General features: G+C 57.7%; 1 protein-coding gene across 1 annotated transcript in view; it reads right to left on the minus strand.

The window, feature by feature from the left end:
* MECP2 (methyl-CpG binding protein 2) overlaps positions 4,143–12,652 on the minus strand; it is a 53,541-nt gene continuing 45,031 nt past the window's right edge. Inside the window, 3 exon segments of the mRNA XM_021080802.1 lie at positions 4,143–4,538; positions 4,541–5,337; positions 6,207–6,556. Coding sequence (XP_020936461.1) covers positions 4,276–4,538; positions 4,541–5,337; positions 6,207–6,304 — 1,158 coding nt within the window. The 5' untranslated portion in view covers positions 6,305–6,556 and the 3' untranslated portion in view covers positions 4,143–4,275.

Raw genomic sequence — 12,652 nt, forward strand, 5'->3', positions numbered from 1 at the left:
TGAATTGTTGACAAGGGGTTTTGCTGTTCACTTTCCCCCCTTGAACACGGAACTTTAGACCCTGGGGGAGGCAGTATCCTAGCGGTTTGTAACAATCAGACCACGCCTTTTCTAAAGACTGGTACGGTTTTGAAAAGAGAAAGCAGCAAAAACAGAGACTCCACCAGTCCCCGGAGTGGACGGGCGCACTGGCAGAGAGCAGCTGGGAGCGGGCCCTCTGTGCGGCGGGACCTCGACGACAGGCAGGCGGGGCAGCACTGCTGCGCTTCCCCCACCCCGACCCCCAGGCCACCAAGACTCAGGGGCCTGGCCACGCCACGGCCACAGGGCTCTGGGCCACCCGTGGGTGAAACTCGCATCGGGAAACAATCTGAGGCAACCAGCCCACCAGGGATGGACGCACAAAGCTCGAACTGGTACCCTACCTGTGACCTCCCCTGGCCCCGTCAGCCCAGAGAGCCTGGCAGGAATGCTCTGGAAGGCAGGCATGGGGCTCAGCTGCCAGGTGCCACCTGGGCTCTACAGTATCCACCTGGTGCATCAGTCCTCGCGCTCTGCTCCCTCCTGGGCTTGAGCTGCTCACTGAGAGGTACTTAAAATCCAGCCATCCTGCCCGCTAAGGAAAGTCCTTTGCCACCACACATAGGGGATGGTTTCCGGCTAGTGCCGTCACAGCAACAAGCTGGGCGGAGGGGCAGGCGACCCCTGGGGCCCCTAGCCTGGGATGACACACCCACACAGACGGGGGCGCACACCTGCGTGGGGTCTCCTTCCAAGCAGCTGAGGGGACGGGGTCCCTGGCTGCTTTGGCACTGATGGACTGGGGGCCGTGCCACTTCCAGGCGCCTGCTGTGCCCTCGGACGCGGGCGCAGCACCCGCCGAAGGGGGCTGTACTAGAGCCTGGCTGTGGCCGTGTCCCCAGTGCACTGCAGTGTCGAGGCCAGCAACTACACGGGTTAGGGCAGGCCCACCGCCGGGCGGGGCGGGGCGGGGCCGGGCTGGGCGTGTGGGAGGCGCTGGAGGCCGCGCGGAGTTCCGTCGGGGGAGGAGGTAGTCACTAGTAACCGGAACAGGGTTGGGGAGGGCGAACACGACTCTACCTCGCCCCACGGGTACCGGGTACCGGGACGAAAGCTGGCGGGAATGCCTACGTTCTTGACCCCGTCCCTCAAAGATGCCCCCCATCTTCCTGGACTTGAAGGACACACAGACTGGAGGCCACAACCCCAAGCTGGGCGAGACACGGCTGGTGGGAATTCCGTGGCTCAGGCTTTCCCGCCAACCTGCCTGACTCCAGGCGGCTCACTCGGCCTTCGTGTAGGTCTTCGTGTAGGGACGAGGCTATGCGCAAGAGGGGAGGGAAGCCGAAAGCCCCAAGGTTTTCGGCCCCGCCTGCAGCCTTGAAACCTAGGGGAAGATGCTGAGGAGAGAGGGGGCTGCAGGTCAGGCTGGGCTGAAAGGAAATGACACTGGAGAGTTTGTGTTTTCAGCGGCCGACGCCCAGTCCGCCCCAGAATGAAGTGTTACGCGTGAAAGGGGGGCAGGGCCAGCCTAGCTCTCCTTGTCCTAGGACCAGATGGTACCAAGCCAATGGGGAGGCCAGCTCTTGATACTGGTCCCAGGAACCACATTTTACTGGAATCCAAGTGTAACGCCTAAAAACCTGGCCAACCAAAACAGAGGGCGCCTCCACGACAAACTGGCTGGACATCGTGCTCACACGGACAGGAGTCCTTGGGGGTGTGCCAGGAGCCTGCTGTCCTCAGAGGAAGAGGGGTCCCGAAGGACGCGACCCTCCTCCAATCCCCATCCCTTCCTGGGGAGGCGTCAGAAGTGAAGCCTGGAGGGTCGACAGGAGAGCGGGTTTGGTTGTGGGACGTGCTTTTGCAGCATCAGGAAATGGATACAAAAATGCTAGAAAGGCAACTACAAGGCTACAAACAGAACGGGGCAGACTCCCTTGCTTCTAACCATTCTGGGAGAGACAGACACGTGTTTTTTTCTTAAGCTACTGATTGGAACTGTCCACTATGGTTCCTGATCACTAAGGACTGGCGAGGAGGTGCTAGACAGTTTCTAGGATGTTTCACTCCTTCATGGTTACACCGCAGTGAGGAAGCCAGGGGACAAGAACTGAAATACACGAGACAACACGCACTTGACAGTTCATGGCAGCAGCTCACGTGGGACGTGCTTGTGGGTGTTTCTGGAAGCATAAGACTGCTGTCTCGTTTGCTACTTTGATAAGGTACTTCTTAGTTGGACAGATTTAGATATAAGAGACATCTCTGTAAACACAGAAAAGGATATACCAATATGATGAAGATATGCAGCTAGATAAGGACTTCCTGAACAGAGGATGAAAGCACGGGATCCCACATTGAAACCCATCAATTAAGAGCCCACAGCAAAGCCAAGCCCCACACCACAGCCCCGGTGCAAAGGCGTGAGGCACACCTGCTCTCCTGCAAGCGGAGACCAAACGGGGCCCAGCAGACAAGAACCCGCGTGGAGAGGAGCGGCAAGGGGGCACCCGCACTGGTTCCGCCTGCGCCCTGCCCTGCCGAGGTCTGGCAGAGGCCAAGGGCAGGGCTGGGCCACTCTATGACTCTGGCAGGCCGCCGTGGGTCTCTGTGCTGCCCTTGGCTCCCAAGCCCAAATTCGGCCCAACGTCTCCCAGCCACTTCTGTTGAGTGGAAGGGTGAAAAGGCATGGGGTCTGGGAGCTGGGATCTGACCAAGGAAGGGGCCTCCTAGGAGAGTAGGACCTCACCGCTCCCTTGCCCTTCAGAGAGGCTGAGGTGCTAGGGCCGGGTGGATTCGGCAGAGCCTGGGGCTTCCTCAGGGCCCAGAAGTGGGTGGGGTGAGTTCTAGGGGCCTGAGCGGACTGGGTCGGCTCAGGGTACAGCTGGGCACTGCGGCTGCCTGGAACAGAAGGGATAAACGAGGAGGACAGCGGAGGGGAAGAAGTGAAGGATGAAATGAAAGGAGGCAGAAATGGCAGGAGAAAAGAGAAACCAATCAGGAAGTCCTTATAAATTGCAGCAAACACTTAGAGTTTCGGAGCTTCGTGGGAACCCTATGTGCTGAGCCCACTTGAAAACAAGCGCAGGTATATACAGATCCAGGTAGTTCTCAACCCCGTCACGTCTGGTGGCTTAAGGGACAAAGTGTCACGCATTCAAGCCAGTCTGCTCTCTCAGAGGGTGTTTGTTTTGAAGTGGGCACATGAAGACTCAATAGTGCAAATAGTTCTAAGCTGTCCCTATGGGAGTTCGAGTTGGGAAGTTTTGGAAGAACGTTTTCCCTTCCTTGGCCCTAGCCCCCTGCCCCATCTCCTAAGGCTCTAACTATCAGGTACAACTGCTCTGAGCGACGGGGAGGCCCTCCTGCCGCTGCGCTAGGCCGCCTGGAGGCCCGGCCAGCCTGCCCGGGGGGCCTCGTCCCACCACCGCCGCCGCCGCCACCGCTGCCGCCGCCACGGCCTCTCTCTAGCGCCACCCGCTGGAGGTCGGCCCTGGGCCATCCTGTCCTCGGGCTCAGGCCATCGTACACCCAGCAGCTCAAAGGACGCCTCCCTCCTGGCCATGCCAGCACGGGGGCCAACAGGTGCTACGTCCCGGTCCTGGGAAACATCCTTGTCGAGGTTGGATGGGGGCTGGCGTGGCGCCGGGCTTCTGCCACCCCGGGTGGGACGACACAGGCTATAGCCGCTGGCCATCTCTGTCTGCTCTAAAGAAGCCAGCTGTCCCTGGCCGCACACCTCCTTGTCCCGACGTGGCTGCGGGGGGCGGGGGGGGGGAGGTGGGGCGCTGGAGGCAGGGCAGGGTGGGGGGAGAGGAGAGCTGAGACCGGGGCGCCAAAGGCACCAAAACCAGGAGCGTCCTCTCAACGGCTCTCTGTCCCTAACGACCACGTGAGGGGAGGGCTGGGTGGGGAGGTGCAGGCGTACCCTAAGAAGCCTGGTCAACAGCTTGTCTGGTCAGTAGTATCTGCAGCAAGCCTTGTTGAAGGAGCCTAGTTTAGAAAAGTGCAAAGCTACTTCTGGCCCTGGTTAGGTCTTCAACCTGACTGTGCTTGTCGGTAAGAAAAACATCCCCAATGCTCCAACTACTCCCACCCTGAAGCCACGAAACTCTAAGTTTACTGAAAGAAAAAAAAATATTTTTTATTTCAGTTAATCGGGAAGCTTTGTCAGAGCCCTACCCATAAGGAGAAGAGACAACAGCTGCCTTTATTCTTGTTGGTTTGCTTGGCCATCCGCTCTGCGCAAAGTCAGCTAACTCTCTCGGTCACGGGCGTCCGGCTGTCCACAGGCTCCTCTCTGTTTGGCCTTGGCATGGAGGACGAGACAATGTCTTTGCGCTCTCCCTCCCCTCGGTGTTTGTACTTTTCTGCGGCCGTGGCGGCGGTCGCGACGGCGGGCTGAGTCTTAGCGGGCTCCTTGGGGCAGCCGTCGCTCTCCAGCGAGCCCGCTCTCGGCATCTTCTCCTCTCTGCAGACGTTGCTGCTCAAGTCCTGGGGCTCGGGGGGCTGGCGGGGTCCTCGGAGCTCTGCGGCTCGGGCGGGGGCGGGGGCGGGGGCGGGAGCAGCGGCGCGGGCGCCTTCGGGGGCTCCGCGTGGTGGTGGTGGTGGTGATGCTCCTTCTTGGGGGGCGAGGAGGCGCTGCCCTCCTTGCTCTTGCGCCCAGGGCTCTTGCAGGTCTTCAGTCCCTTCCCGCTCTTCTCGCCGAGGGTGGACACCAGCAGGGGCTTCACCACCTCCTTCACCTCGATGCTCACCGTCTCCCGGGTCTTGCGCTTCTTGATGGGGAGCACGGTTTCTTGCACGGACCGGATGGAAGACTCCTTCACGGCTTTCTTCTTGGCCTCGGCGGCGGCAGCTGCCACCACACTGCCTGGCTTCCGGCCCCGCTTCTTGGGGATGGCCTGGGGGTCGGCCTCAGCTTTTCGCTTCCTGCCAGGGCGTTTGATGACCATGACCTGGGCCGACGTGGTGGCCCCACCCCCTTCAGCCTTGCTCCCCGGCGAGGCTTGAAAAGGCATCTTGACGAGCAGCTTCCCGGGACTTTTCTCCAGGACCCTTTTCACCTGCACGCCCTCGGACGCTGCTGCCTTGGGTCTCGTGGTGCCACTCCCTTTGGGGCGTCCCCGACCTCTGCCAGTTCCTGGAGCTTTGGGAGATTTGGGCTTCTTAGGTGGTTTCTGCTCTCGCCGGGAGGGGCTCCCTCTCCCAGTTACCGTGAAGTCAAAATCATTAGGGTCCAGGGAGGTGTCGCCTACCTTTTCGAAGTACGCAATCAACTCCACTTTAGAGCGAAAGGCTTTTCCCTGGGGACTGTGGGAACAAATGGAGAGACACAAAGAACGATCAGAAGCTTCCACGGCAATACCGGAGAGGGGCAGAGGAGAAGGCGGCGATGAACTCTCTGACAGAAGCCATTCTGCAGCTGACATGCCAGATGACACAGCTGAACAAGAGTCACGTTTAAGAAAAGCTGAGATGAGCTAAGAAAGCTAGGGGGCCGAGGCCTGAGGTGCTGCAGCTCAGCGAGGCTGTCTGCAAGCGTCGTTGGAAAACTGCTAACCTCCATGGAAACATCTAAGGGGCAGAACTGAAACACACGTGTTCACGCTCCTCCTCTGAAGCTCTGGCGTGGAAGTTACTCTGTTTGGACAGGTAACACCAGCCGACCAGCCCAACGCCGGCCAAAGGCAAGAGGGACAGCTGGGGAGGCACGCGGGGGCCTCCGGGTCTCTCCCCAGAGGCCGGGGCAGAAAGCCCCCCTTTCCCGGTCTCATTCACGGGGTGGGCCGAACCCTAAGGAACTACCTGCTGGGGCTCAGGGGGCCTCTGCTGGTACCCTGACTGCGGCCCTGGATCGGCCCTGCTGCTCTGCCATGTCCAGGTGAGGCTCGAGGATGGCCACGGTCCAGCCACACTCTGCTACCCGCCCCCCCCGCCACGTCACTCAGGGCTGGGACCCAGGCACACAGTCACTGCAAGCATACCTGACTGCACCCACAAGGCTGGTCCTGACTGAGGTCCCCGACCCAAGGTGGCCTTACGCACACATGTTTTCCTGATCAACGGACAGCAAAGAGCTATGTTCCTAGGGCGCCCCCTCGGTTTCTCAGCACCTGTCCCTGTCCCCCCGCCCGCCTGACCCGCCCTGCTCTGCAGAGAGAGGAGCTGCCTTTACTTACTTGATCAAATACACATCATACTTCCCAGCGGAGCGGCCGGATTTCCTTTGCTTAAGCTTTCGGGTCCAACCTTCAGGCAGCGTGGGGTCGTCGTACATGGGCCCCCGGTCGCGAATGATGGAGCGCCGCTGCTTAGGGGAGGCAGAAGCTTCTGGGACAGCGGGCGCTGAGCCTGACCCTTCCGAGGTCTCTGCTTTGCCTGCCTCTGCTGGCTCGCAGAGTGGTGGGCCGGCGGCTGCAGGGGCTCATGCTTGCCCTCTCGGTCGTCTTTCTTATCCTTCTTCACCTTTTTAAACTTCAAAGGTTTGTCCTTCAGGCCCTGGAGATCTTGTTCTTCTGACTTTTCTTCCCTGAAGCGTTAAACAAGCGTATCAGTATCACAGAGAACACAGCGGTTTGCAGCAAAAGTGAGCAATGGCAGGTCCAGGGCAAAGGCGCCGCCCGCCGGAGCGCACCCTGGTCTAGACGCCCTTGCCCGTCACAGATTTCTTTAGAGCGTCTGCGCTGCTGACACTTGGCCACCCCGAGCCCCGCTCCTAGCAGGCCTGCACACCGCGTGGCGCTCTGCTTTATGAGCCATCCCCCAGGGCCTCTGGGTTTGACAGGTAGGTGCCTTCGCTTGCTGGAGAGGGAGCTGCCCGCCCGCCGAGATGCAGCGGGGGCGCGGCTCCTGTTCAGGAAGGCCTGGCTTGGGTGTTGCTACGGCTTGTGTACCTGGGGTCTTTTCAAATGTGTGCTCAACAGAAATAGGGCAGGACGCCTTGCTGATGGGAACAGCCCCACACTGCCCCGGGGAGGCGGTGCGCCGTGCAGTGCTGTGGAAAACCAGGTAAGTTTGGAGCCAGCCGACCTGAGCTCAAATCCTGACTTTGCCATTTCCAAACATGGACCCCGCCTCGACATCCCTGCCTCAGTTTCCTCATCCCGAGAACGGGTACCAACACCCCAGAAAGAGGAGAGTCGCAAAGACACTCTTGCCCAGGGCTCTCACGGGAGAAGAGCAGCAGTCCTGGGTCGGGTGAACCTTTACCACCGGACTCTCCCCGCGGGGCAGCACCTCGGCCTTGGCCAGTGGGAAGGAAGAGGGAGGAGGGGGCCCGAGGAACACCCTCGTCATTCCACACTCGCGTACAGACGCAACCGCTGCTTCCCGAAGCTCCCCTCCTGCCTGGCGGGGGCGGGGGGGCGGGGGGGGGCTCCTTCCTTGTGGACTTCGGAAACGGTCACCCGGACCCGGATCAGAGTCTGCCCCTGACGCTCCTGCGGCTGGGCCAGGAGGCCTGCAAAGAAGAATGGTGGGCTTGGAATCGGCCCACAGCTCGTCCTGGAAAAGACCAAGACCACCCCTGTCCGCCGCCTCTGGCTGGTCTACCCCAAGTGACTTTGCTTCTCGTCCACACCATGGCGATGCCAACAAAGGCACCAAGGAAGCCAGACTCAAATGACATGGATACGTCACCGAACACTCAGTGCCACGAGGACACCCCTTTCCTGGATGGCTCAGGTCAGGCTCGCCCCGACCTCCTCCCTCTCCTGGCTCCTCCGGCACAGAGCGTGCTTTCTCGTGGCCCCCAGTCTTAGCTGGGAGTGGGCCTGCAGGCCACTGTCACAGAAGGGAGAAGGGGAGGTTGCCAGCAGAGCAGACCGGAGCCACCACCTCCACACAGCACACAGTGTGCTGCTCCCTGGAACCTGGACAGCCGCGGACTCAGAGGAAAACACTGCACCAGTGGCAAAGCCACTCTTGTTCTTGTTCGCAGGCCCCGAGTACGTTACCCCCGGTGAGGTCAAGTACAAACCACTTGCCCCAGGAATGCCTCTTAGACACAATCCAGGTTGTCCATGCCATCTAGGGAGCCCCTTCTCGAAGTCTACCCTGAAGAGATGCCTCCAGAAAGGCAAAACAACAGATGCGGGACGCCACCTGCAACGGTGTTATTCTCAGCAGCCCAAGACCACTTCGCCACTGCCACCAGAGGCCTACTGGACAGAGCGTGACACACCCACACCAGAGCCGGGGCGGGGGGGACCGAGGTGAGCACAGGCATGGGGCAGGACCTCTCTGGATACGGTTTCAGTCTCCAAATCATGTAAATGTTTACATAAGCGTAAAGAAAACGAAAACAACCCGCCTGGCAGCTCCGGAAAGACCCTGGGCTGGCCCCTGGGAGCAGCGGGTGGAAAGGCAGGGCACGCTGGGAGAACAGGAAGGGTCAAAGGACACAGGCTCCTCGCATTTGCCAAGGCTGTGACCAGGTAGGTGTCTAAAAGAATGAACAGCTTAGCACACAGCGAGCAAACCTCACTGGATAAAGCTGGGGGGAGGGAGGAAGACCTAAAGACGTGAGGATCCCATGGGGCTTAAGTGGGAAGAAGGTTCGGGAAGCAGAGATGCCTGAAGTGGGGGACGTGGGGGGGGTGCTGTCTCGGGTTCTATTCTGAGCGTGATGGGAGCTATCAGGGAGCTCTGTGCAGGGGACAGGACGAGGGCTCTTGTTTTCAAAGGATCCCTTTAGCTGCCGTGTGAAGGTCGGCCTGGGTGGGGCACCTAAGAGGGACGCTCGGCAGGGTCCAAAACGAAGACAGAGAGGACTTGGGACGTGAGCAGGAGGAGGAGCAATAGACCTGGTCAGGAGCAGATGGGAGGTACAGCCACAGCCACGATTCGAAGCCCAAGGAGAGACTAACACAACACCCTAAGTTAACGACAAACAAAAGACGCTCAAACTACAAGGTGGGGAGACACCTGTGCCCAGACTCTGACTTGGCCCAAACGAAGTGAGTTCAGTTTTTTACTGTGATAAAATATACATAACATAAAATTTGCCTTTTCAACTGTTTTTAAGGATGCAGTAAGTGAATTCTGTTCCCAAAGACGGGGGTGAAAGGATCTGTATCTGTGATATTCGAGTTCCTGTGTTTATTTTTCAGTCGAGGCTAGTTGAATGAGATATCTATGCGCTCCTTTTCTGCACCCCAAGACGCGGGACACAGTTCCCTGTGCTCGACAGCAGAACCTCACTGCTTAGCCATTCTCAATGCCATAGTTTGTAGCTGCCAACCCCAACGCCCCGTGTAGGCCCACTCCTTCCCTCTCCAGTTCTGTCAAATCGGAACTCCCTGAAGCAGCTATGACAGTATGGTGATTTTCAACTCCATGCCTTGAGGGGCACAGAGGTATTCCTTAAGTTATATTCTGTTACTTTTCTCCTTAAAAAGAAAACCCCACTGAGGAGTTCCCGTCGTGGCGCAGTGGTTAACGAATCCGACCGGGAACCATGAGGTTGTGGGTTCGGTCCCTGGCCTCGCTCAGTGGGTGAAGGATCTGGCGTTGCCGTGAGCTGTGGTGTAGGTCGCAGACGTGGCTCGGATCCTGCGTGGCTCTGGCTCTGGCATAGGCCGGTGGCTACAGCTCTGATTAGACCCCTAGCCTGGGAACCTCCAGATGCTGTAGGTGCGACCCTAAAAAGCGGAGAAAAAAAAAAAAAAAAAAAAAGAAAAGAAAAGAAAAGAAAATCCCACTGAGAAGCCTGGAAGCCATTCTGCTGGGCATGGAGTCAAGGTTGAAATGATGCAAAACACGTAATCCAAGAGAGTCTGCCCTCGGCTCAGCCACCTGCTCGGTCTCAGGGTGACCTGAGGGAGCAAGGCCAGGGTGGGGGACCAGGCGAGTCCCTGACGCCCCCTCCCACCAGGAGGTTTACCATATTTGCTGAAACACACTTTTCTCAAAGAAACCAAACAGCCCTCTTCAACCTCCCTCTCCTCAGACCATGTACATGAGTGTGTGCCTACACCCGCACGTGGGCACGCGCACACACGCACGCGCACAAGCACACCCTGAGAGGAACATAAGAGCTGGGCACCTAGTTCTTAAGTTCACACGCTTAGCCTTGGGAGCAGCCCCCCAAAAATCACCTCTTCAACTCTTCAGTGTCCCAGGTGGAGAGAAAAGCAAGTACGACTCAGACAAGGGAACCGGTCAAGGTCACACCTGAGTCGACCTGCGCTGGGCAACTACGCATGCCGGAGCCAGCCTCTGCTAAGGGCTGGGAGGCCGGGGTAGACTCCGCATCAGTCTTCGCTCGTCGAGAGCTCCCAATCTGGGCTGCGGAGGGGAGGCAACAGGGAAAGAGCCCTACTCTCATCTGTTTCGGGCACAGGAGAAGCCCAGACACTGCTGGGTGTTTAGGCCAGGAGGGGGTGCCTAGGGTAGGCCAGACCGGATGGGCGCGGGCAGCATCACCCACAGCCCATGCCAGCAGCACTGTGACCCCGTCCCTGGAGGGAGAAACAACTACTGAAAAGCAGCCCACCTCCAGGCCAGCCACCACCCTCATCTTCACTTGGGCTAAAATGGCACTTGCGAGCAGCCTTCCGAGCTCCTGCGGCTGCTCCCACGAGCAGGAGCACCCCAGGCTCCCCTGGTGGTGTATTCTGGATACACCACCGTGCAGGTCAAGGACCCAGTGAGCACGTGGCTTCTCTTTTCCTGTCATCTCCCTGCTCAATGCACAGCACTAGGCACAGGGCACCTCTTTCCACAGTCATATGCCTCTGGCCATCAGCCTCTAGGAGCAGGGCTAGTTAGCGCCCAAAGCCGGCAGGCTCTGGTGGGTTGAGGTTGGCAGATGCTGCTGGAGTGGTCACTGAGCGCCTCGGTGACATGTTCGCCCCGTGAAGGCAGGCAGTGATGTCAACACGGATGAGGGAGAGGTCACAGAGGATGGTCGCACTGGGAGGACACATCAGCTTCTACAGACACTCCTTCTGCTGAAACGACTAAAAGTGCTGGCGTGAACATCTTCTAGAAAATGTTATAAAAGATAACGGTTAAAGTCTTATACTCACGAGCTGGCAAGAAAGTCATGAATACACGGGCTAAAGGGGAAGGAAGGGAAAGGCTCCTGTTCTGCAGAGACATGTGGCAGGTGCCCCCTTAACAAGCGACTGAACAAGTGGCCGGCCTGATCCTGAGGCTGAGTCTACTCCTGGGGAAAGGAGGCCGAAGAGCTGGGAGCCCCAAGAGCAACAGGCCATTGTGGACCGGCTCCCTGGTCTGACTGAGAGTATGCCTCCAGGAGAGCTTGCTGCTAAAGCCCCTGAGGGTCACAACTGCACTAGATGCTCTTGGGAGCACCACGTGACAACCGCGACCAACCTGCCAAGGGCAAATGATTCAGGGCGACATGCACAGTGCCACTGAAGCGGCGGGTTTACAAAGGGGAGATGGTATCAGTACAACTGGAAGTTGTACTGGTGGCCAGGAATATTTTGAAGCAGTTTCGGGCAAGCTTTCTAACAATGAAAGAGAACGCCTTCACGTTACATGAATACATTCAGACAAAAAAGCTGGAAACCTTGCAGAAGTGCCTTCTTCTAGCGGCTTAAAGAACCACAATGTTTTCAACAGTGTTGTGCTCTGCATGGTGAAGCTGTGAGTGTGAATGAAGGTGTCAGGATATTTCTCGGTGTTAAAAAAAAATGGCAGAAGGCGGCCTTACCCAGGTCCCGACTTTTAAAATCAACAGAACAACTCATCTGTACACTGCGTGGGAAGAAGCATAAATCTGGGGGTTATAGTGAAAGCAGTCAGCTGATGGTGACACGAGGTGCAAACGCCAACAGAGCCTACAGTGTGCCCGGGGGGTTCTTTTAACCACAACTGTCACTGGTTTTCTGAACTCTGGTTATCAAATCACATAGGTTTTGTATGGTCTACCCCACCCCAGTTTTCCCCATAACACCTTCCACTTTTTACTGTGTGACTGGTAGAACACGAGATTGGGGGGATGCCCCTATCACATTAAAGCAGAAGGCCCCCCCCCCCAAATCTTAAATATCTACAAACGTTGAGGGAAGGTTCTTAGGTAAACAAACAAACAAACAAACAAACAAAAACAAAACCATCACTTCGTAATTTTGCGGCTAAAACAGAAACACTGGATCACATCCTTCCTTTGATGTAGCAAAGGAAAATCAGAGTTGGAGGAATCTTGATTTCAGGCCAAATCGCTGTATCCTGAGGGGTGCGATGGTGAGAACTGACTGCGTTTTCCTAACGAAAGTAACCTACCGTAACCGTGCAAAAGGCTGTACCTGGCATTCTCCTGACCCAAGGCTCCTGTATGTTACAGGGGGGCCATCGGCCAACAGCTGGCAGGCGCAGCTGGCCAGACAGGTGCGGCTGACGTGGCACAACTTGATCCCAAGGCTTCCAGATTAAAGAAAATAATAATAAAAGAAAGGCTACAAGGCTACGTGAAAGCAGCAGCCAAAGGGCATTTTTCACTTGAATTGGAATCCAGCCCCCTCCACAGTGAGCTCTAGGAAACAGCCAGAGCGCCAGCAACATCCCGACCTTTCCCAATCTCAGGCATGTCTCAGCACTTTTCATCCATCCTATGGAGCTACAGAAGGAGCCCAAGTGTCACAACAAAGCCACA

This window comes from Sus scrofa, chromosome X (assembly GCF_000003025.6).
Source record: "Sus scrofa isolate TJ Tabasco breed Duroc chromosome X, Sscrofa11.1, whole genome shotgun sequence".
In the NCBI taxonomy this organism is placed as follows: Eukaryota; Metazoa; Chordata; class Mammalia; order Artiodactyla; family Suidae; genus Sus; species Sus scrofa.